Source organism: Centruroides vittatus, unplaced genomic scaffold (genome assembly GCF_030686945.1).
Source record: "Centruroides vittatus isolate TY-2023 unplaced genomic scaffold, ASM3068694v2 scaffold_1782, whole genome shotgun sequence".
Taxonomy (NCBI): Eukaryota; Metazoa; Arthropoda; class Arachnida; order Scorpiones; family Buthidae; genus Centruroides; species Centruroides vittatus.
Window position 1 is genome coordinate 81,264 of NW_027122685.1, and position 27,024 is coordinate 108,287.

Here is a 27,024-nt window from a genome sequence, read left to right on the forward strand (position 1 = left end):
TTATCGCTCTTGAATTTTAAAATTTTGCAAATCATATAAGTTAAAACAATTGACCTAATTATAGTCCAGAAGTTTTTAATGCACTGTTTTGATAAATATATATAAAACCTTATTTAACTTAAATGTTTGTAAATCAGACAATAATAAATTTAAACTATGTGAGGTCCTGAAAGTGAAAATGTTCAGCCATTCACATTAACAACCCTCATTTACATCACTAGAATTTTCACTCTAGGAAGGCAGAGATGGAGTGGAACATTGTTTCAGTGGTGTGGGTGTTATCTGCATATTTTATCATCAAACAAACTAATTTTTAGAATTTAACAAATCAATTTTTAGTATCACATAAAAGCAGAAAAAATTTAACAAGATCATGTAATTATTTGGTAAACAACCAATTCATATTTAAAGAAACCACCCTATAAGCTATTACTTGAACAAATTATTTCAGAGTAGGTGGACAGGTGGGAAAGGATATTTTAGGGTAAGCCCACCCTAGCACCATTCCTGCCTCTAATAATTTTGTAAAAGAATGTGTTTTTTCAAATCCATCCAATGAACAAAGCGATAATACAAATATGTCTCACTAACCTTGTATAGCTTTGCAGGTAATACTTAGAACGTACCACTAACGTTTTCGACCCATTTCTAGGGTCTTCTTCAAAAAAATTTGTAGAACATTTGAAGAAGACCCTAGAAATGGGTCGAAAACGTTAGTGGTACGTTCTAAGTATTACCTGCAAAGCTATACAAGGTTAGTAAGACATAATGTGTTTTTTAACTGAATTGTTCACATCCTGTTATGATAACAAAAACATTGTTGTTTGTTCCTGTCAAACTGACATTCCAAGCAGAGAATTTACAAATAACTTCAAACTTAATATCCATAACTGTCAATGAAAAGTACATACCATATGATTTAAAATGAGGCTCCTATAATTACAATTGAGATTGAATTAATTGTCAACGTCAACCTTTTCCCACAGCCAAGAAGGCCTCTAATTTCACATAAAAACATATGAAGGACAAATGAACTCATGAGAAAAAATGTTCAAACAAACTAGAATGTAAGATTGAGAGATCCAATGTATATAAACCCAACTTAGAACACAGTGCCTCTCTTGTTTAGTTTTCTGTCTAGCCTATCATGCACTCTTTCAGATAATTCCTGCCTGGTTCACAGTGTTCTCTATCTTCCATGTGACTCTTTCTAGATTACTGGTTACAATGCCAAGCATCATCAGAGATTTGTGTGTGTGCTTCTGAAGCCTGTCTTCAAGTCCTTCACCAAAACTTTGAGTTTCATCACTTTCAATATCTAGAGCCTTCCTCCTTTGGAGAAATGACTGGACTTTCTTTGCTGGAATCAGAACAAAGAATCCTCAAACCTTTTGTAAACAATTGTAATATTCAAATGAATCAGATATTGCAAAAATATCTCTCTCAATAAACAGCCTTTTAAATGGAATAATGATCATCTTTCATCCTGAGCACCCTCATCCACATATGTGACCTTTCTCTGCTCACACTATCCAGTTACAGTGCCTTTCAATTCAAAAATCAAAAATCTATAAAAAATTATTTTTTTATTTCACTATCTCACTGATTAAGATTATATAACTTCAGAGCATTGCTAAAACATTTATAATGATAATTTCAAGTCTTTCTTGTTCTACAGTAATTTAAGTTTTTTATTATAATTATTTTCAAAATATTAAAATAAAAATAATTACTATTTGAGCATAAGTTGTCAGCAGAACAGCATACGTTCCAACTCTATCACACTGACATATTGAAAAGTTTTCTTTATGAACTGGACGACAACCTTCCATAGAAAACTGAACACTAAAAGCAAAAAGAAACATTTATAAAATTTATTACTATTTATTATTGATATATTAAAAATAAAATACATACATACATACATACATAAACCCATGTCCAATCCATACACTGAATAAAAAATAAACAAAACTAAATTTATGTGAACATTTTCAGACAATAAATATACCTAAAATCAGGGTCGGATTTACATAAGCAGGCCTAGGAGTGCTATTTCCCCTTTGAAAAAGTGAGAAAAGTGAGTTAAAATACAGAAAAAAGTGAATAAAAAGTGAGTGCAATAGTGACAAAACAAAGTGAAAACACAGAAGGAAAACTCAGCAAAATAGCAGTAAAAATTGTTATTTTCTTTTTATTCTGTTATGGTTAAACACATTTTAAAAATTTCTGTATATACTGTAATATAGTAGCCACTCGTTATATCGCGTTTTTTTTCTGTCTCCCGATAACCAGTGGCTTCTGTATTTCAAGTAACCATGAATACTTGAAAAGTCTTTGGCTTCTGTAAATAATCAGTCATGAAAGATGATGTTCTTTTATTAAGATTATTCTGCATGTTATCAGCTTCTTTCTTTTTCGCTTCCTCTTGCTTTTGAACACTTAACACTAATAAGCATCACACGTGCTGCTTGTACTTCATTCATGTTCTTGCTGTTAATAGCCTTCTCCAGTTTTTTTTGTTCGCTGCTTCTAACTTGGACTGTCGCATGTATTTCATTTTCTTCTACATTTTTCTGGTTTAAACTCAATTGCAGTTCCATAATCTTCATGTTACGAACAACTTTCTTTTGTTGTTCTTCAAAACATTTCTGTGCTCTTTTTTCCGTTTCTCTTATTCTTTTAACTTCTTTTCATTTTCCAATCGTTCTTGATAATTTCTATGCACCGAGGAAGCTAACTTCAGTCGTCCTTTGTAATAGGTACAAGATATGGGCTTTGGTCATACATGTTCAGTCCCTCTTTAACAATCAAAAGTGAATTAAGCATTCTTTCCAACACTGATGCTCTATCAGGAGAAAGTGCCCGGCATAAAATTGATCCTCTCTTTCATGGGAACGGGATTTTCGATGCTGATTTCACTAATTTGGCTATTCTCGGATATTTATCATTATCAGAAACTGTTTATTTTTTAATGCTTCGAGATGTGTAAATATTGATTTCAAAATAAAATAATAAATCTGAAATAAATATACTCCAAATAATATAAGTAAAATAATATTTTATTAATGATTTCATAAATAAAAAGGAACTTGTTCCTGCAGATGACTAAAAACCAACATCGTTGCAAAGTTGTTAACCTTTGGGAAGCCTGTGAAAATCTTTCTCACAAGCAATTACCTGTTGTACTTTTTACAACACTTCGAATATTTTAATTTATTTGGTAAATTTTATATGTAAATATGAATTTACATTTTCGTTTACTTTTTTAGTCTCACAATTAATGCACAATTATAATCGGCATAAGAGAAGATTAAAAAATGGATATTTCACAAGCAAAGTAATCACACATTTTATGAAAATAACACTTACTATATGGAATAATTATACTTGTAGTCAATTTAAACATACATTTATGGGAAGATGTAGATGTGATTTAACGTTAACAATATGCTATGAAATCATTAAAGTAATTTTATTAAACTCAAGTTTATGAAATTATTTAAAGATAAATCAAGTAAAAAAATATTTTTGTAAACGACAACTCCATAACCCGATTGTTAATTAAAACCAAATAATCTGCCAAATTATTGGGCTATAACCAGGATAACTAAATGGTCAGAAACGAAATCTTTTTTAGTGGTAGGAGGTTACGTTACTATCTCGTGTTAATTTTAATAATTATATATTTTGAATTTAAAAGCGGCAGCAGTGTTGTCAGCTTGAGAGATTAATCCCTCTGCGTAATGTGTTTTCCCCTGCAAAAGGACTTTAGTGATTTTCTTAGAAAACAGCCAAAACCGCAGGGATGCTTAGAATACTTATTTTTAAACTCTGTAGAAGGAAATGCAATTCGGATAAGGTAGATTTTGGCGAATAATGAAAATATGGCATGAGTACATAACTTTACTCAACACTGGCTTCTGAATTTGTAATGAGAGGGATTTTTTAAGTGCATAAAAGATTTTTTTAAATACGTTAAATAAATTTTTGTTTCCTATAACCTAACGACACTGAGCGGGCAGATGCAATTTTGAGTCTGCTCAGGGCCGCATATTTTCTTCTGAAAAATTTCTCTTCCGATAGTCCGATAATTCGGCAATTCGTTTGGCTTTAAAATTATTTTTGGTTTGTCCCACATCTTAATTAAGCATGTGAAAATGACCAAAAAAGTGAGAAAAGTGAGAAAATGACCTGAAAAGTGAGAAAAGTGAGGATACTTCAGAAAAGTGAGTACAAGTGAGAAAAGTGAGCAACTGCGAGGCCTGCATAAGAACATTTGGGGCCAGTGCCCAGGGCCCCCACAAAACTATGTTTAAACATAATTTTTTTTCTATTACTGCGACAGCCTAGTGTGGCCTAATCATGAGGGCCACAGGCAAAGAAAACCAAACCCAGGAAAAACCTATGAAACGTCGGAGAATTTCGGGAAAAAATTTTACATAGGTATTTTTCAATTAAATTAAAATAATTAGTTTTACACAATAAAATATATGTAAGATTACAATAACCTTATTTTTAAATGAAATTTACAACTTCCTAGTTGAAATCTAGTTGAAAGTACAGTATTTTGTGTAAATTTTCTAAATCATCAAATTTGCCTACTCTTAAAGGGGGGCCCCACCGAATTTGTGCCCAGGGCCCCTGGATTGGTAAATCCGGCCCTGCCTAGAATGTAGTCAAATGTATTAAAAAGCACAGGTTTATATAAAATATGCAGGCCCCATAAATACAGCAGTAAAATGACATTGTTTCTGTTGTGGTTTAATCATTAAGGACCTTTTGTCACTGTTTTATTTCATGATACTGACAGTAATGAAGCCACAAAGACATCTCACAGATGATTTCATAAAAGAAAAAATTATTAGAAGGTTGAAAACAGACTAATCACAGATAGATGTGTCTAGGATCTGAAAGAGTCACAAAGAATCACATCCTGGCTTTGGGCCAGATTTCAAAAAACATATGTTGGACATCAATCAGAAAGTGAATGTCGAAGAGATATCACTCTTCAAGAGGATTGCAATTTAATGTTAATGGGGCATTGTAACAAAAGAATGTTTGGTAGGCAGATCTCTACAGAACTGTTACCACTGAGTGTTTTACAATGAACTGTCTACAAGTGACTTCAGACAAATAGCCTTTTTTCAGACCCAGTATATTATTGTATTCCATTGTGTGAGTTTGCCAACTTTCAGTGAAAAATTTGTTAATCCTGTGTCAGGAAGGCTAGGGTTGTCGATGTGTGAGTGGTGGTGTCAGAGACAGAGATGACAAGTGCCCTACAAAAACCTGTTTATTGTAACTGAAGGATGCTTACATTTTAGTGTTGTTTCAAAACAGTTCATCTGAATCTGCAGTAGTTCATGTCAGTGCTGAGGACAGATGTATTGCCAGACCTAAGATAGTCCCAGCTGGTCAGTCATAGCCCCAGGGCAGACGAGACGGGTTCCTTCATTTACGGCATCAATGGGTAAGTGATGGTAATGCAGCATATGGTGCAGCGAATGAGACACATAGCACAACTTTTGTGATACACAACTTTGAGATTATTCTGGAGGGAGACTGCTCCCTTGACCTTGAATCTTTGATTTTTATAGTTTTTCTCTCACCATCAGTTTTTCTGATTGGCCCTACATCCCTTTCCTCGCTTCCTGATTTGTCTCTCTCCTGTCTCCAGGTAAAAACCAGGACCTGTTTGGGTTGTGAGAAAGGTCTGTTTTGAGGCATCTATCTGACACCTTCCATTGACTCTGATTGAGAATCATTGACAGAACTATAAATCTTGTGCTCGTAATTTATCCCGTTGTTTCTGCTTTCTGTTAATTTAGTATTTTCATGATTGCATGCAATGTTTCTTTAATTGCCAAATCTCTCTCTTTCTGAATTTCTAACCTAGATCAATCATTTACGAGCACTCATGTCACAGTCCCATCTTCCCGGGCTGACATTCCATCTGATCCAACACATCATTTATCTCTGTGTTGTGTCTGTTTTGACAACTACAGTGTTTTTTCCTTCCTCCTCTACATAACTTCTACAATATTTGGTCCAACTTGGCAATAGTGATTTTCTCGTCTAATATAACTTGTAATTAATTTGTAATTTCGACCTGTGTCGAAACCTCACAACTGACACCCGTACACAAAAGAGATCGTCATCATTAGACTTTGAATGAATGGGACAATGTTCTGTAGACTGTAATTGGATAAATCCAGGTACAGTCTACTGAAAGATTCTCATTGGATTAGAATCTGAAGCAAGTGAGCAACCCGATATAGTCCAATGAAATTGAGGAAAGAGACCAATTTTGGTGACACTCATATCATGGTGTGAGGTGGCATTATACTTAATGACTGCACTGAGCTTAGTTTTGCAAGAGATGCCATTACTGCACAATGGTATAGAAACAAAATTTTGGAACCCCATATGAGACTTTTCCTAGGTGTTATGGATGCAGATTTCATTTTTATAAACAATAATGCTCATGTACTATACAATACATAGGACTGCACTCATCAATTACTTTCTTGATGACAAAGATACTTGTCATGTGGAATGGCAGCAAGATCTCCAGATCTAAATCACAAAGAACACAAATAAAGTGATCTAGGAAGACAGGTTGCATCCCTTCAGCCTCTACCAAGAACACATCAGGGGCTTCAAGATACACTTGTTTGAGAATGGACTTTGCTTCCAACAGAGCTGACAAACATTACAACCAACACGAGCAATAAGTGTGCAGCATGTGTGCATGCAGGAAGCAACCACACAACATGTGAATCATTTTCTATGCAAAAAGATTTACAACCATGTTTAGTACATTTTCTTGCTGTTTTAGTTTGATGTAATGTAGTTTAAATTTTCGATTGTTTTTTTGCATAAAGAATACAATGTTCTGCTTGTATGTCAAATTTCACATAGGATGATCAATAGTTTGAGATACAGACCAAATTAATGGTCACTTATTTTTTGGACATGGGTATATGAACTAATTAGCATTCAATCAAAAAAGATTCAATAACAAAAAAAATGAATTAAATACTATTTAATCATCTAAAAGATAAAAAATAATCATAAAGCTTACTAAATTGTCATTAAAACTAGTGGTATAACTAATATTAAGGAAGGTTAAACGACATTTAAGGACCTATTAGATAAGACAACCCTTTAAGCACTGTTTCTACAGAATGGTATATCAGAACTTTTTAATTATATAAGAAAAATATCGATATTTTTTGTTTTTTCTCACTGGGAACAATTAATTTTAAATATATAAATTTAAACTATTTATTTTAGACACTGTTTACAGTTTATTTGTTCTAATTTTGCATCGTTGCAAAATGATAAGTTTAGCTCAGATTCAACATTCTTCAATTTAAAAAAAAGTGGTCTAATTGTAGTTAGCCAATAATTTGACAAGAAAGAATATGCTGTCCAATGAAACATCATTACTTATATATGATATAATTAACAAAAGTAATAGATTTGCAATTTTAACTTGGTAGATGTAGAAATATACTTATATACAGTGGAACCTCGCTTAACGAGCATAATTCGTTCCAGAGTCTTACTCATAATGTGAAACATTCGTTACGCAAAACAATTTTTTCCCATAGAAATTAATGTAAAATACAATAATGCATTCCACGCCAAAAAAATGCTCAAATGTTTTATGTATAACATTTACTCAAAAAAAATTGTACAATATACACTGTTAAGGAGTGTGAATCGTCATCATCTTTTCTCCTAGTGCTAAATGAACCATCCTGAAATGAGAATTCGATTTGCAGAAACAAAAAAAAAAAAAAATTACAGCTCATATGTTTGATAAACACTCCAAACGATATGCCAAATTCTTGGGTTATGTAAAGGCTATAATTAAATATTAGAAATTAATTAATTTGACTAGAGGTAGGCAGTTATGTTTCCATCTCGTATTAAATTTAATAATTATAAATAGTTAATTTTTAGTTCAGACATTTCTAAAATTTAATTTGGAATCGGTCATTAAATTTAATGATCCAAGAAGTTGGCATATTGTTTGGCATGTTTATTATATAACGGGCTATGGTTGTTTATGTTTATAAGCAATGTGTATGAAGAACACAAGTTTGAAAAAATATGTGATCACAGGCGACACTAAGATGCTAGCGGAACGAGTGCTAAACACAAACTGATGGAGCATGCCGCATGCACACAATTCGGGTGTTTCCCTCTCCTCGTCACTCGTTATGCAAAACATCGCTCGTTAAGCGAGGCAAATTTTTACAATTTGTTTTGCTCTTTATGCGAAATACTCGCCGTGCAAAGTGCTCGTTAAGCGAGGTTCACTGTATTTTGTATCCATTAATCCAATTACTTAATCAAGATACTGGCTGTAAATCTTATACGACTGCTGTGATTATTTTTGTAATTGCTTTGTGATTTTGCTTTTGCAAGTTTTGTACTTTTTTCCTCTGCTAATTTTTTGTTAAAATGAATACTTTTTATTTTGTTTATAAATCATTTTGTAGATTTATTTTTAGAATGTTTTTTCCTGTTTTATTTGATATTAAATTTGCCTACAACAAAAGAAATTCTAATATATCTACCTATAATATTTTCTAACAATTTAAAAATGTTTAAATTTCTATACCATCATGAATATGAAGGGCTAGTCTCTAAGTCTAGGGCCAGAATAGGGCCATTTGCCATATTTTGTTTAAGAGGCTAAAATTAATAGTTATGCCACAGATTATAAGATATAAAAAATTCAACAGAAAGAAAAAAACTGCATAAAGAAATGATTTTAAAATATCTGAATCAAAAATAAATCATTTTGATTAAAGATAAATAAGTTAATTATCATATTACATAAATTTATTTAATCAGATAAAAAGCACAATCTTTAGAATTCTCTGTCTAGGAAAGTGTTGTATAGCTAAAAAATATAATTACCCTTGAGAGAAATCAGCCAATCCACAAGAGATGTTCCAAGTAATTTGTCGATTCTAATCAAAGAATAATATAAAATCTACATTAATATAAATATTATATTATATATCAATAATTCATTAGTAATAAATAACAAAAATTCCAAAATTAAAAAGCATTAAAATACTCAAGGCTGGCTGGATCCAATGAGTAGGCTACATTTTCAATGCCAATAACATATTTTGAAAACCATAGGTAAAAAAAGGCAATTTTGCAAATAACTGCACTTAAAATTAAAAAAAAAAAAATATGCACTGTAAGTTATACATTATTATTTTTTCTGTTTTATCATAATTATTGTTGAAATATTTGTATAGTTTTTAATGTAAGTATAATTGTTAAAATGGGGGGTCCATGGATATTTCTTTAATTATACAATAAATAAAGCTGTTCTCAGCCAAATTTGTTGATTTCTGGTTGCAATCTTCATTACTGTATTAAAAAAGTGAAAAGTTATAAATTGAATATTTTGGGAATTTAAGTTCCTTTGAAATAAGGAGAAAGCTTCTAGAAAAATGTTTAATGAATTCATTTATATAAACTTTTGCCATCTTTAATAAATATTAATAGAATCCAAGACAGAATAACATTTAAATACTTGAAAAAATACTCCTTTCAGTACAATTCCAGTCTCATTTTTTTCCATCAAACATTTTTGGTTCCTTTGATAAGCCTGCTTCAATCTGTCAAAGATTCTAAATGTTGATGTTCTGTATTGGTATGTGTTGCATGAACACACAATCCAATATAAAACAGTGACATTTAGTATCTTTGACAGACTTGAAGCAGGCTTATCAAAGGAACCAAAAATGTTTGCTAGAAAGAAAAATGAGCCCGGAATTGTACTTAAAGGTTTTTTTAAATATCTTTAATAAATTATTATTTATGGTGATGAAATCTCAAATAACATTCACAGAATGACTCAGATAACAATATTAATGATAAAAATATTGTGATTAATAACAATAACTTGGTATAAAAGCCAATGCAAATGCCCATTATCAAGAGTCAATTACAGCAAAATACTTTTTCCCTAGTTGATTCCCAATGATGAGATAACCAAAAATTTTAAAATTTATTTTGTATACTAGTACTTTCTATATATTAACAGGACTTATTATACTGGAAATTATGGATGCAGATATTTAGTTTTACAGATTAAAAATAATGTTCTTTATTTAGTTCACCTGTTTACTATTAATTAATTTTCTTTTTCTACATCATGTTGTTGTAAATTTTTGCTGATACTCACTGGTAAACTCAACGTTGGTAATTTTATGGCTTCTATTTTACATTTCTGTAAATACCATATTTCTGTTTTTAAATTTGTTATATCTTCAGCTGTGTTCCCCATTCTCTGCATTCTCCAATTTTCCAGAAATTCGGCTATAGATTATTAAATAATGTTTAATTATTATGCCTTTGTGTCCTTTTTAACTCTATTTAAAATTTATTTTGTATACTAGTACTTTCTATATATCAACAGGACTTCTTATACTGGATGACGACATGATGTAGAAAACATGAGGAACGACGACATGATGTAGAAAAAATAAATTAATTAATAGTAAACAGGTGAAATAAATAAAGAACATTATTTTTGATCTGTAAGACTAAATATCTGCATCCATAATTTCCAGTATAATAAGTCCTGTTAATACATAGAAAGTACTAGTATACAAAATAAATTTTAAATAGAGTTAAAAAGGACACAAAGGCATAATTAACCAAAACTTTTCCTTGCTATTTCTAGAAGGTTTTTGTTCTGAGAAAAGCAATTTGAATTTGAAGCATTTCCCTTAACAAGTGTGTTAAATCAAAGTTGTTAAATGTTAAATATTTGTATTAAGTCATAACTTATCAATAAAAATATTCATTGATAATCAACCTCATCCATAATGAAACCCATAAAGAATGTCTCTGATAAACTTCACAAGTCCAAATTTTATTAGAATAAAACTTTTTCGAAACTTTAAAATTTCATATTTAGATCAAAGAATATAAATAATATACACCATTTGAATGACATATTATTTATATTCTTTACATTTGAGACTTGAAAACTTTATGTTCGAGACTTGCTTGAGATTAAAGATGAGACTTTAAAGGCTTGAAAAGTTTATTCTAATAAAATTCTGACTCCTAACAACTTTGTTAAATTATGCATTGTCCATTGTCTTAATTACTCCCTTCTGATCTTTTAATGACAACACTTTCATTTATTTTCATAAAATTTGTTCATCTGTATGCTTGATGCTTTAATAAAATTATATCAATTATAAGTTCTCTATATTTTACTTGTCTGATCTCAAAGATTCCTAGTGGTCCATCTTCAGTGGTAATAAATTATGTTATTACTTGTGGCCGTACGCCTTATTTTGTATATTGTAGTATATGTTATTCTTAGTATTTATTCCATTTTCTTCCTCTTCATTAGTTCTTTTGTCTATCTTTTCCTAGAAACTTCTTTCTTCCCTAAACCTTCCCTGTTCAAATGGTAGTGACCTAATTAAAAGACAAAGAAAAGGTGATAGCCTGAGGGCTAAGTGTAGGACAAGAGGTAACTTTTCGACTGGGACGTTGGAGAGATAGGACTTGTTGTGAAGGCCTCCAGGTCGTTCTGGCATCGACTGGAGAACAAAGGAGACGACAAGCCTAAGCTGACTTTCGAGAGAAAATCCGAAATATATCCCGATATAGAAACCTCGAGAAGCTTATTGAGAGAATTGGATAGACGTCCTCAATCAACAACCCGAAAAGTTAATAATCTAGCAAGTGCCACCATCACCCCGAGATCGCCGACACTTTGGGTACCCATTCTTTTCTATCATCATATATCCAACTATCCTATTGTCTATCTTTTCTTCTCTCTTTTTTTTATTTGTATAAGTAGTTTTAAGTATTTAGTCTTAGTTCCTTATTTTTGTAACGCGGTGAATATTCCTTTGTTGCGAGGTTGCTTAACGATTTCCTGCAGATACTCGGGTATCCGCAGGAATTATATGTAGAAAAGGTTAATAGTGAAAGAACGAGGAGTGTCGGAATTGTAAAAGAATCCTGTAAAGTAAATAAACACGGGTGACGAGAACATTTGTGTGTGTTATATTCTCTTGTTGAATAACTCACCACGTGCATATCCTACAACTAAAGACATCCAAGAATTTCAAAGTTAATAAAACCTAGCTTCTTGAATAACATTTTTGTTTGTTAACTTTTGTAAAAAAATAATTGTTTAATGGTTTAGAAGATTTTATGTATGTTTCTTGATTAAATTAAATATATTTTTTATTAATTTTCAATGACTGTGAACTGCTTAAGAAACTTTTTCATTATTTACAATAGCTGTTCTCAACTTGGGTCACAGCACATTAAAGAGGCCATAGACTAAAACCATTATAAGAGGAACCTAGAATTTACAGGAAAAGCCAAAGAAACACCGTGGATGAAACATTTTTAGACAAAGAAAAAATTCTTTGTTGTTAGAATAACAAAAGTAAAATATTCTATTCGGTCGTAAACAAAACTTCCTCAACTCTGATACAAAACTTTCAGTAAGTTTTTCATTACAACTGAAATATATATTGTAATCAATATAAGAGCAGATGGAAGAAATTTGTCAACCAGACTTGATTGCTTCATAGCAAGCTGTAGAATTTGACAAGAGTCCTGCAGAGGCTGTGGCAAAAAAAAATAAAAGGTTGAGAACAGCTAGTGTACAATAATGGTTGGTAAACTTTTTTAATCATATAGCCCTTTATCATTTAAAAAAAAAAAAAAATACAATGCATCTCATTCAACATAAATCTTCTGGAAATTTTAGAGATTTATATTTAAAATCCTAATATGTACATACAATATTAGAAAAAATTGTTGTCATCCCATTTATTATTATTTTAAGATTATGAACATTTAATTAACCAATATACTGAAACAATTCACAATTGACACAATTTTTATATTCAAAAAAAAACCTTACCTATTTACTCCAGCAACATTTAATTGAAATTACAAATGTTTTTGGCCACATTCAGAGGCCTTCCTCGAGTAAAAAAGCCATTCCATAGATAGAACATTCAAAAATGAAGAAATGTTCCAAACAGAATAAGACGTGATTTGAAATGTACAGTACATTATACATCAACCAACAACACATTATAAGGTTTACATATGACAAATACAATGGATTAATATAAATTTTAAAATAAAAGTAAAACATTTGTAATTTCAATTAAATGTTGCTGAAGTAAGTACATGAGATAATTTTTGTATGTAAGTGTCAAGATTATGAACTCATTTTACACTTAAAAACAATATTGACTAATTGAAGATTTTCTCATACACCCCAAAAATTTTTATACACGTTGTGAGTGCACATATGTCAACTTTTGGCACTACTCACGTACAAAGCAAAAAGTTAGAAATTGATCAAAAACTTTTACACTAACTGAATAATATATTCCTTGTTAATCAAAATCTTCTTGTATATTACAATAACAATAATTATTCCAAGCAATATTTGAAAAAATAATTACTACAGTTATCTCTTTTACACATATATATATTATATATATATAAACAGTATTAATAGAACAAAGAAAATCATTGAAAATTATTAAATACTTACAACAGTATGATTAAGATGAGCCAAACGGGCTATGATTTTCAAAACTTAATGATTTTGTTCCTAGCATGTGTTCTCCAGTTTGTATAGCAACAGAAATTAAACGAGAATGCAACTGGTATTCCATATCCTGTGAACTATATTACATTATCGTAAGTGATTATGCATGCTAATATATTTAATATTGAATGTGACAGCTCAATCATAAGCTGGTATCAAATATCATCAAATAGTTTAATATATTGGAACACATCAATTTAATAGATTTAGTCATGTAACGAAAAAAACAGATTTAATTAAAAAAAATTATAATTCTTTTAGGTTCACATAAAAAAAACTACACAAGAATAGATAAAAATAATCATGTATGAAACTGAACTTTGGAAAATGCTAAAATTCCATGCAGCACCAGCTCAATGGTAACTTGATCTGAAGAGAACCAATTTTTGCTGTGAAAATTTCCAAACTGTTGTCAATAGAAAGCACTTCTAACACTGACATGTTTGTATGAACTATTTATAAACAACTTTAAAGTACATTTACAGAATTTTATTGTATTGGCTTATTAGTTTTATTAATTTATTTTTTCCTTTTGAACATTTTTGACCACTCATTTTGCTGCTTGAAGCAGTCACTTTGTCACCTCACCCATCAAGGAGGCCTGATTCCAAGATTATCTAACTTTGTTTTAAATCAAAACAAGTAAAACGGCAAGGCCGTATTTCGGCAAGACTGTCTCGGAGACTCACTACTAAGCGGGATCACTTCGACGCTCACGGTGGGTCTCATTCTCATTCTCCAATCATCTTTGGTATCGCTGATTTTGAGCACGATCATTGAAACTTCGCCGGCCACAGCCACAACCACAAGGTCTTCTGCGATGCATTTTCATTGAAATTAACCTATTAAACATTGAAATTTCTCTCCATCGCATGACACCCCAGGTTGAATTTTTATCAATGCAAAAGTTTCCCGTTTTTGAAAAAAATAATGGTGGCTATTGCATCGTTCACAATTATTATTTTATTTTGCACAAACGAAATATATATATATATATATATTAATAAATGTAAAAATAAAAAAGAATTCTATTTCAGAAGTTAGTTTTAATATAAAATTATAACGATGCGCCATCAATTTTCAAAAAGTTCCGATGATGAAAAAAGAGATCTCTGGTCAATTGGTCAAGATTAGCATATGGAGACCAGAAATATGTGGGGAATAACACGGGACAGGTAAATGGGATTTTTTAAAGATTCGTTTGTCAAAATTTGATTTAGCAACATTTGCTTTTCAAACTTCCCAACGCACGTGTTTGTCAAAATTCGATTTCACAATATTCGTATTTCCAACTTACCAACCAGCAACGCATGCGCAAATCTCGCACTACTGCCTGTTTGTAGAGAGTGTCATCATTTTGTATTTTATTGTGTTTCGATTCTCGGTCCCCTGACAACCTACAAGTCTGGTTTTTTTATGCACGCATGATTTGGGCATCTAGTACTCTGTACCAAATTTCAACTCCTTCATACCCCTAAGCTGGTAAGACAGCAAGATGTACGATTTTATAAACGAGACATAGTCTTGTCAATACACTACGTTGAAAAAATGGCAGCCTGTTTCCAAAGTATAAAAATTTTAGGATAAAAAAAAAAACTCATCAAAATATCTAAGTAAAAAACTTCTAGTAAAATGTGACTACAAAACAATATTTTCCAAGATAAAAGATATTTTCAGTTGTGAACCATCAATGTTGGATCTGAGATATTTGCAAAATTTAGTGAATACACTAAATTTTTCAAATAGTGTTTTTTCAAATAGTTTCCGTTTAGTGTATTCAATTGTGTAGACACAATTGAATACTCTAAAAGAGAGGTGATGGCATTAATGTCAAAATTAGCAACAGCTGCCAAGAGCATGGGTCTGATCATCAATGAATAGAAGACTAAATATATGGTTATTTCTAAAAAGAGAGAATCCCACAAAGAACATCTAACTGTAAACAATATGACATTCAGCACTATGGAATCCTTCAAATACTTAGGGACTGACATAAACAGAAACAATGACATCAAGAAGGAGATAGAGACTCGCCTACTAAAGGGAAACAAAATCTACTTTGGACTCACACACATAATAAAAAGCAGACTCCTTGGTAAAAGGACAAAGCTAACTGTATATGAATCACTGATTAGACCTGCAATTCTGTATGGATGTGAAAGATGGCCAATGACAAAGCAGGAGGAACTACAATTAGAGATTTGAAAACAAAATACTAAAGAAAATCTTCAGACCTGTGGAAGATTATGATGATAATGGTATCATGGTTAATGGAGAAAAACAAACCAAGGACTGCATATGGATTCCAATATGGAGAAGAACAAACCAAAAACTGCAGACAATGTATGATCACATAGGTGATTAAGGCTGAAAGATTACATTGTCTACGCCATGTTGTAAGGCTTCCTATAATGGCAACAGCTTCACGAGAGCTCCACTATGAAGGAAAAGGGAAGAGGCCAAGAGGCTGTCCCAGAAAAAGGTGGATAGATGGGGTCACTGAAGATATTCAAGACCTTGGAATTAAAGATTGGCAGAAGCAGGCTATAGACCAAATGAGATGGAGAAGGATTGTGGCTAAGGGCCTCCAAGGACCATAATGCCAGACAAAGAAGAATTGTTTAGACACAGATTATTGAAAATGATGTCAGCAAACTGGAAATAACCTGGAAATGCTTTTGAACTGAATTCCAAATCACATGGAAGCTGGATATAAGTTTTATCCATTCCCATGTGAAAACATAATTATTCGGAAATTAGAATTCGAAGAAACTCATAAGTGTAATCGACGGAGAATGGATTCAAGTGGCAAAAAAGGTTCCCAATTGTCCAGCTTTACATGAACAAATTATGTTGTCAATTTTACAAGATTTTTCCTTGAAGTTTAAAATGCCAGTATTTTTTGCTGGACAATGTGTGCATTTACGTTCATTCAATATTTTACATTTGATTAAATGAAATAAAATTAGAATTGTACTAGTAAATCTAATTTTCTTTATTTTGATCTGTAAAGTCACAGCTCGTCCTGTATGCGAGGTCGTCTTATATGTGAGTAAATACTGTATTTTAGCAATTTCATGATTTTTGTTTACAAGAATTCTAATTGGCATTTGCAGATCACAACTGGAAGCATTCTTCAATTCAATAAAAATAATTTCTATTAAAGAAAATTTCATCTATATATTTGTTTCTGTAAATGTATTCAATGACATATAATAAACCAACAAATTCTAACTAAAAACTTTTAAATATACAGTAGAGCATCAATTATTTGAAACAATTCGGGACTGGGGTTGTTTGGATAATTGATTTTTCGGATAAACGATTATGTACGAAAAAATATATTAACCTATCCCATGAAATTCATTCAAATCCTGGTGCAACCTTAAGTACCCTCTCATGGTCATGCCAGTGCTGCCAGCTAAAACATGCACACGAACAAAAATAATATTGGAGTAGCCCAAGACATATCCAAATATTGCAGTGCCACAGCACTAGCGGAAATTTAAATTTGCCAACTGGAATGCTTTCGGTTAACCGATGTTTCAGTTGATCGATATTTGGATAATCAATGCTCTACTGTATAATATTTTTTTGTTTTTATATAAATTAATAAATATGAACATTTCATGTTCAGAGGCTAATGTTATTGAACCTATATTATAATAATAATATAATAAAAATAAATAAAAATTTTACAGATTTTATAGACACACAGATTTTGTTATAAAATTTAGATAATTTTTTAATACATACCCATGCCGATTCAAAAATCTTTCTGGTAAAAACGCAGAAAAATTCTTGTAAAATACTACAGCAATATTTATTGAAGTATTAACTGTAAAAATATTAATTGTATTTAATATGCTGTTTTACGTGATACTGAATATGTTATAAAGTTCACAATTTTATACTAATAATAATAATAATAATATTTTAAATTTTAACCATTACATTCATCGTGTATCATTATTGTATATTAATGCTATAAAATCTTCAATTCAAAACAAAATGAGTTACAATTAATATAAATAGAAATATAATGTCTGCTTAATAACGCAAGATAGAATATTCGACTCCCCTCCTGAAAAAATGAGTTTACACTGTACAATAAGCTGTGTGGTGTGAACTCATTTTTCAGGGGGAGAGTCGACTTATCAGAATTCTAAAAAGTGTGAAACAGAAAAAGTATGTTGATTTATCCAGTGGTGACGAGTTAAATGATGTCGAGTATACCGAGTTTTTTAAGGTTAATAACATTAATGCCTATGAAAGTCGGCCGGGACCACAAGAAATTGACTACATTACCGACGAGTGACGAGTTATCCGGGTGTTGACTTATGCAGAGTCAACTGTATATAAAATCACACAGTTTATGTGAATAAATTAATTAAAATTTTATACATCTAAAAAACAATCTGTTCAGAATTTCAAATTTTCATCTAATATAGGACAATATTGCAATTATGCTATCTGAATGTCAAATAGACATTAGATAAGAGTTGCAGATTTAAATTTCATAACTGGTAGATTAGATGTGTGATGATATATAGGGTACATTTGTAAAGCTGAACGAGTTAAATGAGGTTTACAACAAAATGACGCAATTGAAATGTCTAACAAAATGTTCCTAAAATCAAAGTCATGAATGTTGTTAGTGTAGTTTTATCTGAAATATTTTTCTTAGATTGTTTCAGATGGACAGTTATTTGTGGATTAAAAGGTGGACCCTTTCTTAAACACTCCAATAGATTAAGAAACATCGATATTGCCAGGTACCATTTTCTTCACAAAGTAAACTAACTTTTCATGAATTTTGCCAGAGTTTCATTTGAAATGTCATCAAACATTGAGCATGCGCACCAAGTGAAATTTGTACTTTATGACAGACTCGTTAGTAATGAATTTAACTCATTCAACTTTACAAATGTAATCATAAATACTGCCATTTTTCTTAGGTGCTTCGTTCATTCATTCTTCTTTGTCTGGATCTAATATGGCTAGATTTTTTAGTTTGGAGAATGTTTATATGTTTGCTTTAAACAGAATGAGAAATTTATAAAGGAGCAGATAATGACTGACTCTGTGTGCTTTGGAATGATAAGAACAACAACAATTGACTATTACTTATAAGACCTTATTGATTTGTTATTTACAGAACAAAATTTTGAGACTAGAAAAAAAATAAGAAGACTAAATTTGAATTAATTGCAGAAAGAAGATAAGCAAGATTTTGAGAAACAAAAGCGAATTGTTAAATAAACTTCAAAGGAAATCTATAAAAAATTTATGTAAAGAAATCTCTGGTGAAAACATGTTGAAAAATTAGAGCTCAGCAAAAACATATAAGTAAAGGAAACTTTTGAAAGTTGTGACATAAATGTACCGGAAACAGATTTGACAGTAAGACTCAATATGTGAATAAAGTGCACATTACACAGACTACAATTACAGGAAATTTTGAATGAAGTAACATCACCATAATAATAAATAGGAAAAATAATCATCGGCACAAAAAAAAAAAGACTTCAAGCTCTACTTTGTGCCTTAAAAACATTGCGCATACTGTACATTAATTTGGCTGAATGTTAAAACATCTTATGCAGTATCAGTGAAAGAAGTTTGGGGTAATGGATTTATGAGTTACTAAGGGGAGATGAAATCAGGGGAGGGGTGGGATGCCGTGGTAGTTAAACATGTCCTAGTAAATATTGCATTTATAGAAAAATTATTAGAATTGGTTTGGTTTATTTGGTTATGGCAATGTGACATGAGTGATCTGCCAAGGAAAATGCATCCCAGAAAGACTTTTATGTAAAGCTGACTCAATTTAAGTGTTACTAATGTAAAGAAAACCCAGAAAACTCCATATGGCCAGTCCACTGGCCTTGCGCAAACCTACGACTGACTACCGTGTTCATTGGTTTTGTCCACTCGGATATTGGAGGGTATTTATTCAGCTGCAATTTGAAAAATTATAGACCTATAAATTCCGAATGTTGTCCATCCACTCTGTCCTTCCTTAATCTTGAGAATGGAATTAGATAGATGAAAGTTGAGACCAGACATGGAAATCATAAAAGAAATGGACTTGATTACCTTATATACAAACTTCTGATTTGTACCGCAAGTCATGTTATTTCAATTAAAAAATTTTCCTCTGAACAGCGTTATGCTAGCACGACTCTACTGCTAATGGGAAAAGTATGATGTACAGAAGCAAAACACTATGTGCTACCTGTCGCAGTATTGGCATAATTTTGCACTATATCATTAGTGCAGTAATTTGATGAATATAATACAGTAAGACCCCGCTTAACGCTGTCTCGCTTAATGCTGATTCAATATAATGCGGTCTGCTTGATGCCTAAAAAACGCTCAAAATTTACACTGATTCAAATTAACATGGTATTTCATTGATTCGCATATAATACAATTATTCCCAAACACGAACCAATCAGCAAAAGGTGGCAATTCATCATATCGCTGTACTTCCCTTAAATCTATGTTTGTTTTGTGCAATTTTGGAAAAAATATAACATCATGGATGCCATAAGAAATATCGACTTCATTTGGCAAGAATTAACTGATAAGTGCATGAACGAAGTGTGGAAGAAGTTATGGCTGAAGATATCCAAGAATTCTCATCGAGAAGAGCCTATTGCTGCATCGTTAGGTTGACAAAATTGTCAACTTAATCGATATAGGAGATGTAGACGAGCAGGATATTGGGGAGTTACTGCAGGTTTCTGGTAAGAGCCTTACCAACGACGACCTTCAAGAACTGGCAGAACAAAGAATTCGTGTAGAACTGGAAAATAGAGATCCTGAAGATAAACCCAAAAAATTTCTCTACAGTTCCTTAGTAAAAGTTTGGTAACGATAACTGAAATCGTTGGTCAAATTGTACCAGATTTGATCGAATGATCCAGATTTTCATAGGATGCCAAAGCAATACGAGGCATTTTGGATGCTATCTTCTGCTACCAACATCTGCTTAAGGAAAGAAAAAGAAAGTGACCAATGAAACCTACATTACTTCATTGCAAAAAACAAGAATTTCAGAAGAGCCAAGACCTTTGTCACAAAAAATTAAATTTACATTTCTGTGGGCATATGTTTATGTGTTATTTAACATATATTATTATGCAAAAATTTATATAAAAATAATTTAAAATTATAGTACAATTTGCTTAGTTTTTGGTCATGTGTTCTCCTATCCCTATTTACTATATGTTAAAATGGTCTCATTTAATGCTGTTTCGCTTAGCACTTTGTTGTCTAGGAACACATCCCCCACGTTAAGCAGGATCTTATTGTGTATGTATATATATATATTTTAAATTATATTCTTTTTTGTAAGAATTATACTTAGTTAATTATTTTGTTAAATTTTTTCCAATAGATGACACTACAGGTAAAGCCAGCAATCAAATGTAGACAGAAATTAATCAATATATAGAAATTCAATCAATAATTTGGGATGGGGTGTATGACAACATATAAGTTAAAGTATTTGAACGTAACTGCTGAGTTTCATAGCAATTGGTCAAATGGCCTGGCATGAGGATGTTTGTTATATATATATTATAAATATACAAAATTTATACTTAAAATTTTTAAACTTACTATGATAAATGTCTTGAAGTAACCAGGTGTTAAAATTTAATTCAATGGAATCAGTCATCCAAGCAGGTAGTAATGGATATCCTTCTTTCTGTTTTGATTGAGAGTTACGACTACTTGGAAATGTTAAAATATGATGTCCTTCATTTTGTATCTGACCAACCTCTATAACTAAAAAAAATTATTATATTATCAATAAAAATGTTTGAAAAATAATTTTTGTTTTCAGTTTAATATTTAAAACATTGTAGTAGTAATAAATGCATTTTGTCAACTATTAATCTGATCCAGATGCAGCTCTTGGCTGCCTAATATGAGAATGCTGAATAACAGTAGTGTAACTAGAACCAATATTGGGTTGAACCTTGTTACAATATGCAAGCTTACATTCATCCTTGTACCACTATGGATATAACCACTAGCACTATGAATGAAGAGTAAACTTTTAGATATTTTGCATTCATAACATATATATTTTAAATTTAATTAAAATAAATTAATTCAAGGTTTGATGTTTTTGTCTTTTCCATACTAATGCTTACAAGTCAAGGAGTACTCTGCACTCCTGCTTTGACTCATTAACTAATTTCTGTCATGCAGCCACACTACTTGTGGTAGCACTACTAAACAGTGCAGTACAATCTCAAGCATTTCATCAAATCATAACTCATGATGGATGAATGAGCAGAACCATTCTCTGAATGGAAATGTAGGAAATAGCACTGCACTGTAATTGTTCAATAGCACTGTACTGTTGTCAAAGGAGAATGTATAGCATGCAACCATCCTAAAAGAATCATTTTTATTTTCTATACTGTTTTGTTCAGTACTGGTTTTGATAAAAATATTAATTTTAATCATATATAATAATTTATATGATTTCTACGTAATAAAAACTGAAACATTATGTTAAGTATATCATTTTTGCAAGTTATGTGTTCACAGATAGTGAGTAGGATACCTTACAAGTAAGTATAAATCATATAAAACTACTTTGATCCATTTTCAAAGACACACTGAACCAAAAAGTGGCGGGCCCAACAGAAACGCCACTCCATGGCTGTTTATTCATTTAAAGAAAAAAAATACAAACAAAAGATAACACAAATCATTGCCACACATATAGGAAATGACAGGAGAGAAATTTAACACATTATTTTATGATTATCTCTAATAATTTCTCTAATTTGAGAAATACAAACAATGGCCACAATGGGCAATTTCAAAATGCCCTTAAGTGATTCAATGGTGTGGTTCCTATGTTTAAATCTGTTACTCATCAGAATTTATTCATTTATTCTGTATTAAGTGTTTAATCTGACAATGAAATGAAAAGGTCTCAAAAACATTTAATCAGAAATAAATAAGTTAGACTCATTGAACTGTATAGTAATTCCTTGAATTAATATAATGGAGTTGATAATTTCAAAAACATTCTTAAGTAAATTATCCTGTCTTTAAATCACTTTCATCACTTATATACAAGTGATTGTTTTATAAATTAACATTTTCAGCATTTTTTAAAATATCAGCATTTGTAAGGCTGATATTATAAAAAATATCGATCCAAATCACAACATTTTTTCTCTATCCAAAAATGACACTTTGACAATGAAGCAAAGATTAAATTAACTTTTCTCATTATAAACTTGTAAAATCAACTTTCTAATAAAGCATTTTTATACATAATACCACAAATTAGTATGTGTATAATTGTGCATAATATGTATTTGTTCTTTTAAAGACAATATAAAAATAATTTTGAAATTTTTTATCATCTTGTACTTTTATGAAGTTAAGTATTAAAATATACACAAACACACACAAATGGTTTTACTTGCTACTTCCAGCACCAATGTTTAATAGATGAATAGAAGAAAACAAACTTTTTTGGCTGCGTTAGTTTTGTAGCCTCCTCAGGTTACAAAAACTTTTTTCACACCCTTTAAATGAGCTTGTATATTTGATGAAAATATTTTTATCAAAATATACAAGCTCAATGTATCTGTATGTAAAAGTGCCTCTATGTGTTTATTAAATTGTTCCAGCTTTTAGGAGTAATCTTGAAACAATAACAACCTAAATCTTTTAAAATTAACTAATAATTGCTAAAAGTTTAACCAGTTTATGTATATTTCCTGAATTATTGAATTATTAAAGAAGAAATCATGAAAGATGTCAAGTTTTATTTTAGAAAATGCTAATTGGAAAAACTTTTTAATGTTGTTTAAAAAGATCTAGATAAATGCAATCAACATATAAATTCATCAGGAACATATTGTACTTAATAAATATAAAACACTTCAACAGTTATAAATAACTTAAATATAAAAAATATGTGTTAGTAATTACTAAATATAAATATTTTTTGCTTGGTGAAATGAATATTTTTCAATTTTATATTATATTTGCATGCAAAATCTAATTATTATCTCAAAGCTTTAATTCTAAATTCAAAAAGTCATGTTTCATTATGCTAAAATAATTTCTTTTTAATATTTTTGATTTTATAACTTATTGCAATCATCGATATAGATGTTTTTCATTTTCTAAACTTTAATCTGTTTGATATTTTAATGATTAAATTTGGTCCATAATCACATTCTGTTTGCTTGCTTGTCAAAACACTCTTTTATTATTGAAGAAAGGAGAAGAAACAATGTCTCACAATTTTGTAACATTACAATTGTAAAATAATAATACAGTAGAGACTCGTTAATCGGAACCCCGGTAATCGGAATCGCCGGTAATCGGCACGATTTTCAGTCGGACTGTGTCGTGCCGAATCGAACGTTTTTGATACTAAATTTACTTCTAAAGTATAATTTTCATGTTTTTATATTCTTCAATATATTTATTTTGTTTGTACAAAATGCAGAAATAATTTTTAACGATACGATAGCCTCGATTATTATTATAAAAATTTTCGTTAGGCTTAAAATCGACGAAAATTCAACACGAAGCGACACGCAACGGAGAAAAATTCAACACGAAGCGACACGCAACAGAGAAAAATTTGAACATCAGACAGGTTAATGTGTTTTTTCGTACATAATAGGTAATCGGAACAAATCACTAATCTGAACAACCCCAGTCCCCAATTGATTCCGATTTTCGGTTCTCTACTGTATTTATGTATATAACAACTATTTCAAATGTATAAAATCTAAAAAGTGACTACTGTATTTTGTCTTTATAACACATATAACTAGCATTTACAATACAGTCATATGCTTTCATTTTTAATATAACTATCATTTAAAAAATAATTTCAATCTCATTTTGTGTTATTTCTATCAAAATAAAAGCAAATTATAAATAATAACCATATTTTAGAACATTTTAACTGTATTTTTTTCAGCTTTCACGAAATAGTTACATAAAATTCAATGTACAGTACTTAGGAACAAGTTTAAACAATAATATGTCAGCTCTGCCGGTGATGTGCTTAGTTAGTATATTATATATTTATATATTAACTATAATATTTTCAGCTTCGAAAAGATCAAGTAAACATTTAAAAATAAAAAGTTTTGATAATTTAAAATTTCTATGTACAGTTATATTTCTTTTTTCTTTATTAGTATAATTTTGTCTATTTAATAGAAAACTCTTACATTGATAGATCCATTAATTAACTCATCAATTAATAATTACACATATTATTAGTATAATTTATTAATGTTACCTAATGCTGATCGTTCATGAGTAACAAAAGTATTTTCTTCAATATAATGGCCTTGCAGTAAACCATAATTTATCACTTGTTGATGTAGTTTCAAAACTTGCTAGATTAAATGAAATTATATTAATATTTAAAAATAACAACTGCTTATATAGTATCATTTATAATATACATAATGTGCTTAAATGTAGAAAATTCTGTTAAAACAATATGTAATCACATTATTATAAATAATAAACCTCACTTATAAACTTCACAAAATCACAATTATTAGTTATTATTAAATACAAATGATATATTATGAATAATTGAGCAAAATTATATACAGGGTATCAGAAAAGCTGCACAACTCCACTTTTTGTTCTTGTAAAGGAGATATCAAAACATATGTCATTATATATATGTCAGAATATATATAAGGTATGTTCTGACATATACACATGCAGGCCTAGGAGTGCTATTTCCCCTTTGAAAAAGTGAGAAAAGTGAGTTGAAATACAGAAAAAGTGAATAAAAAGTGAGTGCAACAGTGACAAAACAAAGTGAAAACACAGAAGGAAAACTCAGCAAAACAGCAGTAAAAATTGTTATTTCTTTTTATTCTGTTATGGTTAAACACATTTTAAAAATTTCTGTGTGAGTTTGCCGACAGGGTGCCGACTATGTCAAGAAGGTCGAGCGGTCGCGAAGGGTCGTATGTGGGCGATCGGCACTGAGACAGACTCTACGGTTACAAGAAACCGTTTATTTGACACGAAAGAAGCTTACAAGATTTCTGCGATCTTGGAAGTTCTAGGTCGGCAGCAGTCTCTGGGTCTTCCTCTCCTTTCGAATATAGTCTCATTTTGAAGGAGTGTCCCTAGGTCGCGAATGGCCAGTTCCCTCGACGACTCCGCGACTCCAGGACGATGCGGTCGACTTCCGTTGATGGAAAGATGTCGATCCGAGGTCGGGAGACGGAGACGAAGATGGGCACCAGACACACACACAACAATAGATCCGTCACTTGGAACTTTCGGGAGAAGAAGCCCTCGCGTCCTTGAATTCTCAGGTTTTATCTGTTTTCCTCCGATTCCGCTTTCCGATTGGTCTCTTCTTGTCACCTGGTGACAATTCGAAACCTTTCGGGGGCGCGGGAGAGGTCAAAATCGAAGTTTAATTCGATTCCCACTCGGAGATAGACGATCTACGTTTCCCCATTGTTCTATTGTTTAAAAGTTCGCGTCGTTTTCTTTAAGAAAAACTATTTCTAACTTCTATTTTTTTTTCCTCTAAAAAAATAATTTTTTTCTAAAAATAAATGATTTTAACGCGAATTTCAGTGAGGTTCGGACCTATCCAGAGCCTCACAGAGCTTCCCGCCAATTTAAAATGTCGTAACGGAATAACGACATTTTAGCTGGCAGCTCTGGAAGCTGACAGTCCTTTCTCCCTTTGTTTGCCAAGTGACGTAACAGCGATACTTGTCTGAGAATCCAGCCTTCTTTGGCGCGCGTTCGGTTTCGCGTTACACCAAAGTTTTTTTTTTCGATACATTATTGAATGGTATAGAATATCGTTTACAATTCATCGAAATGTTTGTGTAACATCACATGTCTGTTTATAAGATTGGTTACAAATAATCAAATAACAATCACGGTCCTCGAATAATATTTTAACAACATAAATGATCGACAAACTATTTTCTAAAACATGTGAGTTTTTTTTTTCGTTTTCAGACTGAGCAATTCACACAATCTCAAAATTTTCAGAAAATGGTCTGAAACGGAGGGGGGAGGAATGGAATATATTCGTGTTCCCTTCCTAATTTTTCGGAACATCTGATTCAGAAATCTGATAACAGGTTCAATGTTTAGTTTGATTCGCCTGTCTCAACCAGAATTGGAACTTGGGAACTTCATAGCCATTTCCGGTGCACGTGTAGCGCGGAGTTCTCTGGATCTAAGTTGAAGACACGTGCTTTTCGAAGCTATGCATCTAGTTCCGTTCCAAGTTTTCTGAAAAACTTCGTCTTTACCATGGGGGTCGAATCTTTTCCATTTTTTTTTTTGCACTG

General features: G+C 31.2%; 1 protein-coding gene across 1 annotated transcript in view; it reads right to left on the minus strand.

The window, feature by feature from the left end:
* Positions 1-27,024, minus strand: part of LOC136987413 (uncharacterized) — a 272,592-nt gene that overhangs the window by 58,545 nt on the left and 187,023 nt on the right. The window contains 7 exon segments of the mRNA XM_067285148.1: positions 1,734-1,845; positions 8,941-8,993; positions 13,601-13,642; positions 13,644-13,734; positions 17,414-17,495; positions 21,287-21,454; positions 24,972-25,071. Coding sequence (XP_067141249.1) covers positions 1,734-1,845; positions 8,941-8,993; positions 13,601-13,642; positions 13,644-13,734; positions 17,414-17,495; positions 21,287-21,454; positions 24,972-25,071 — 648 coding nt within the window.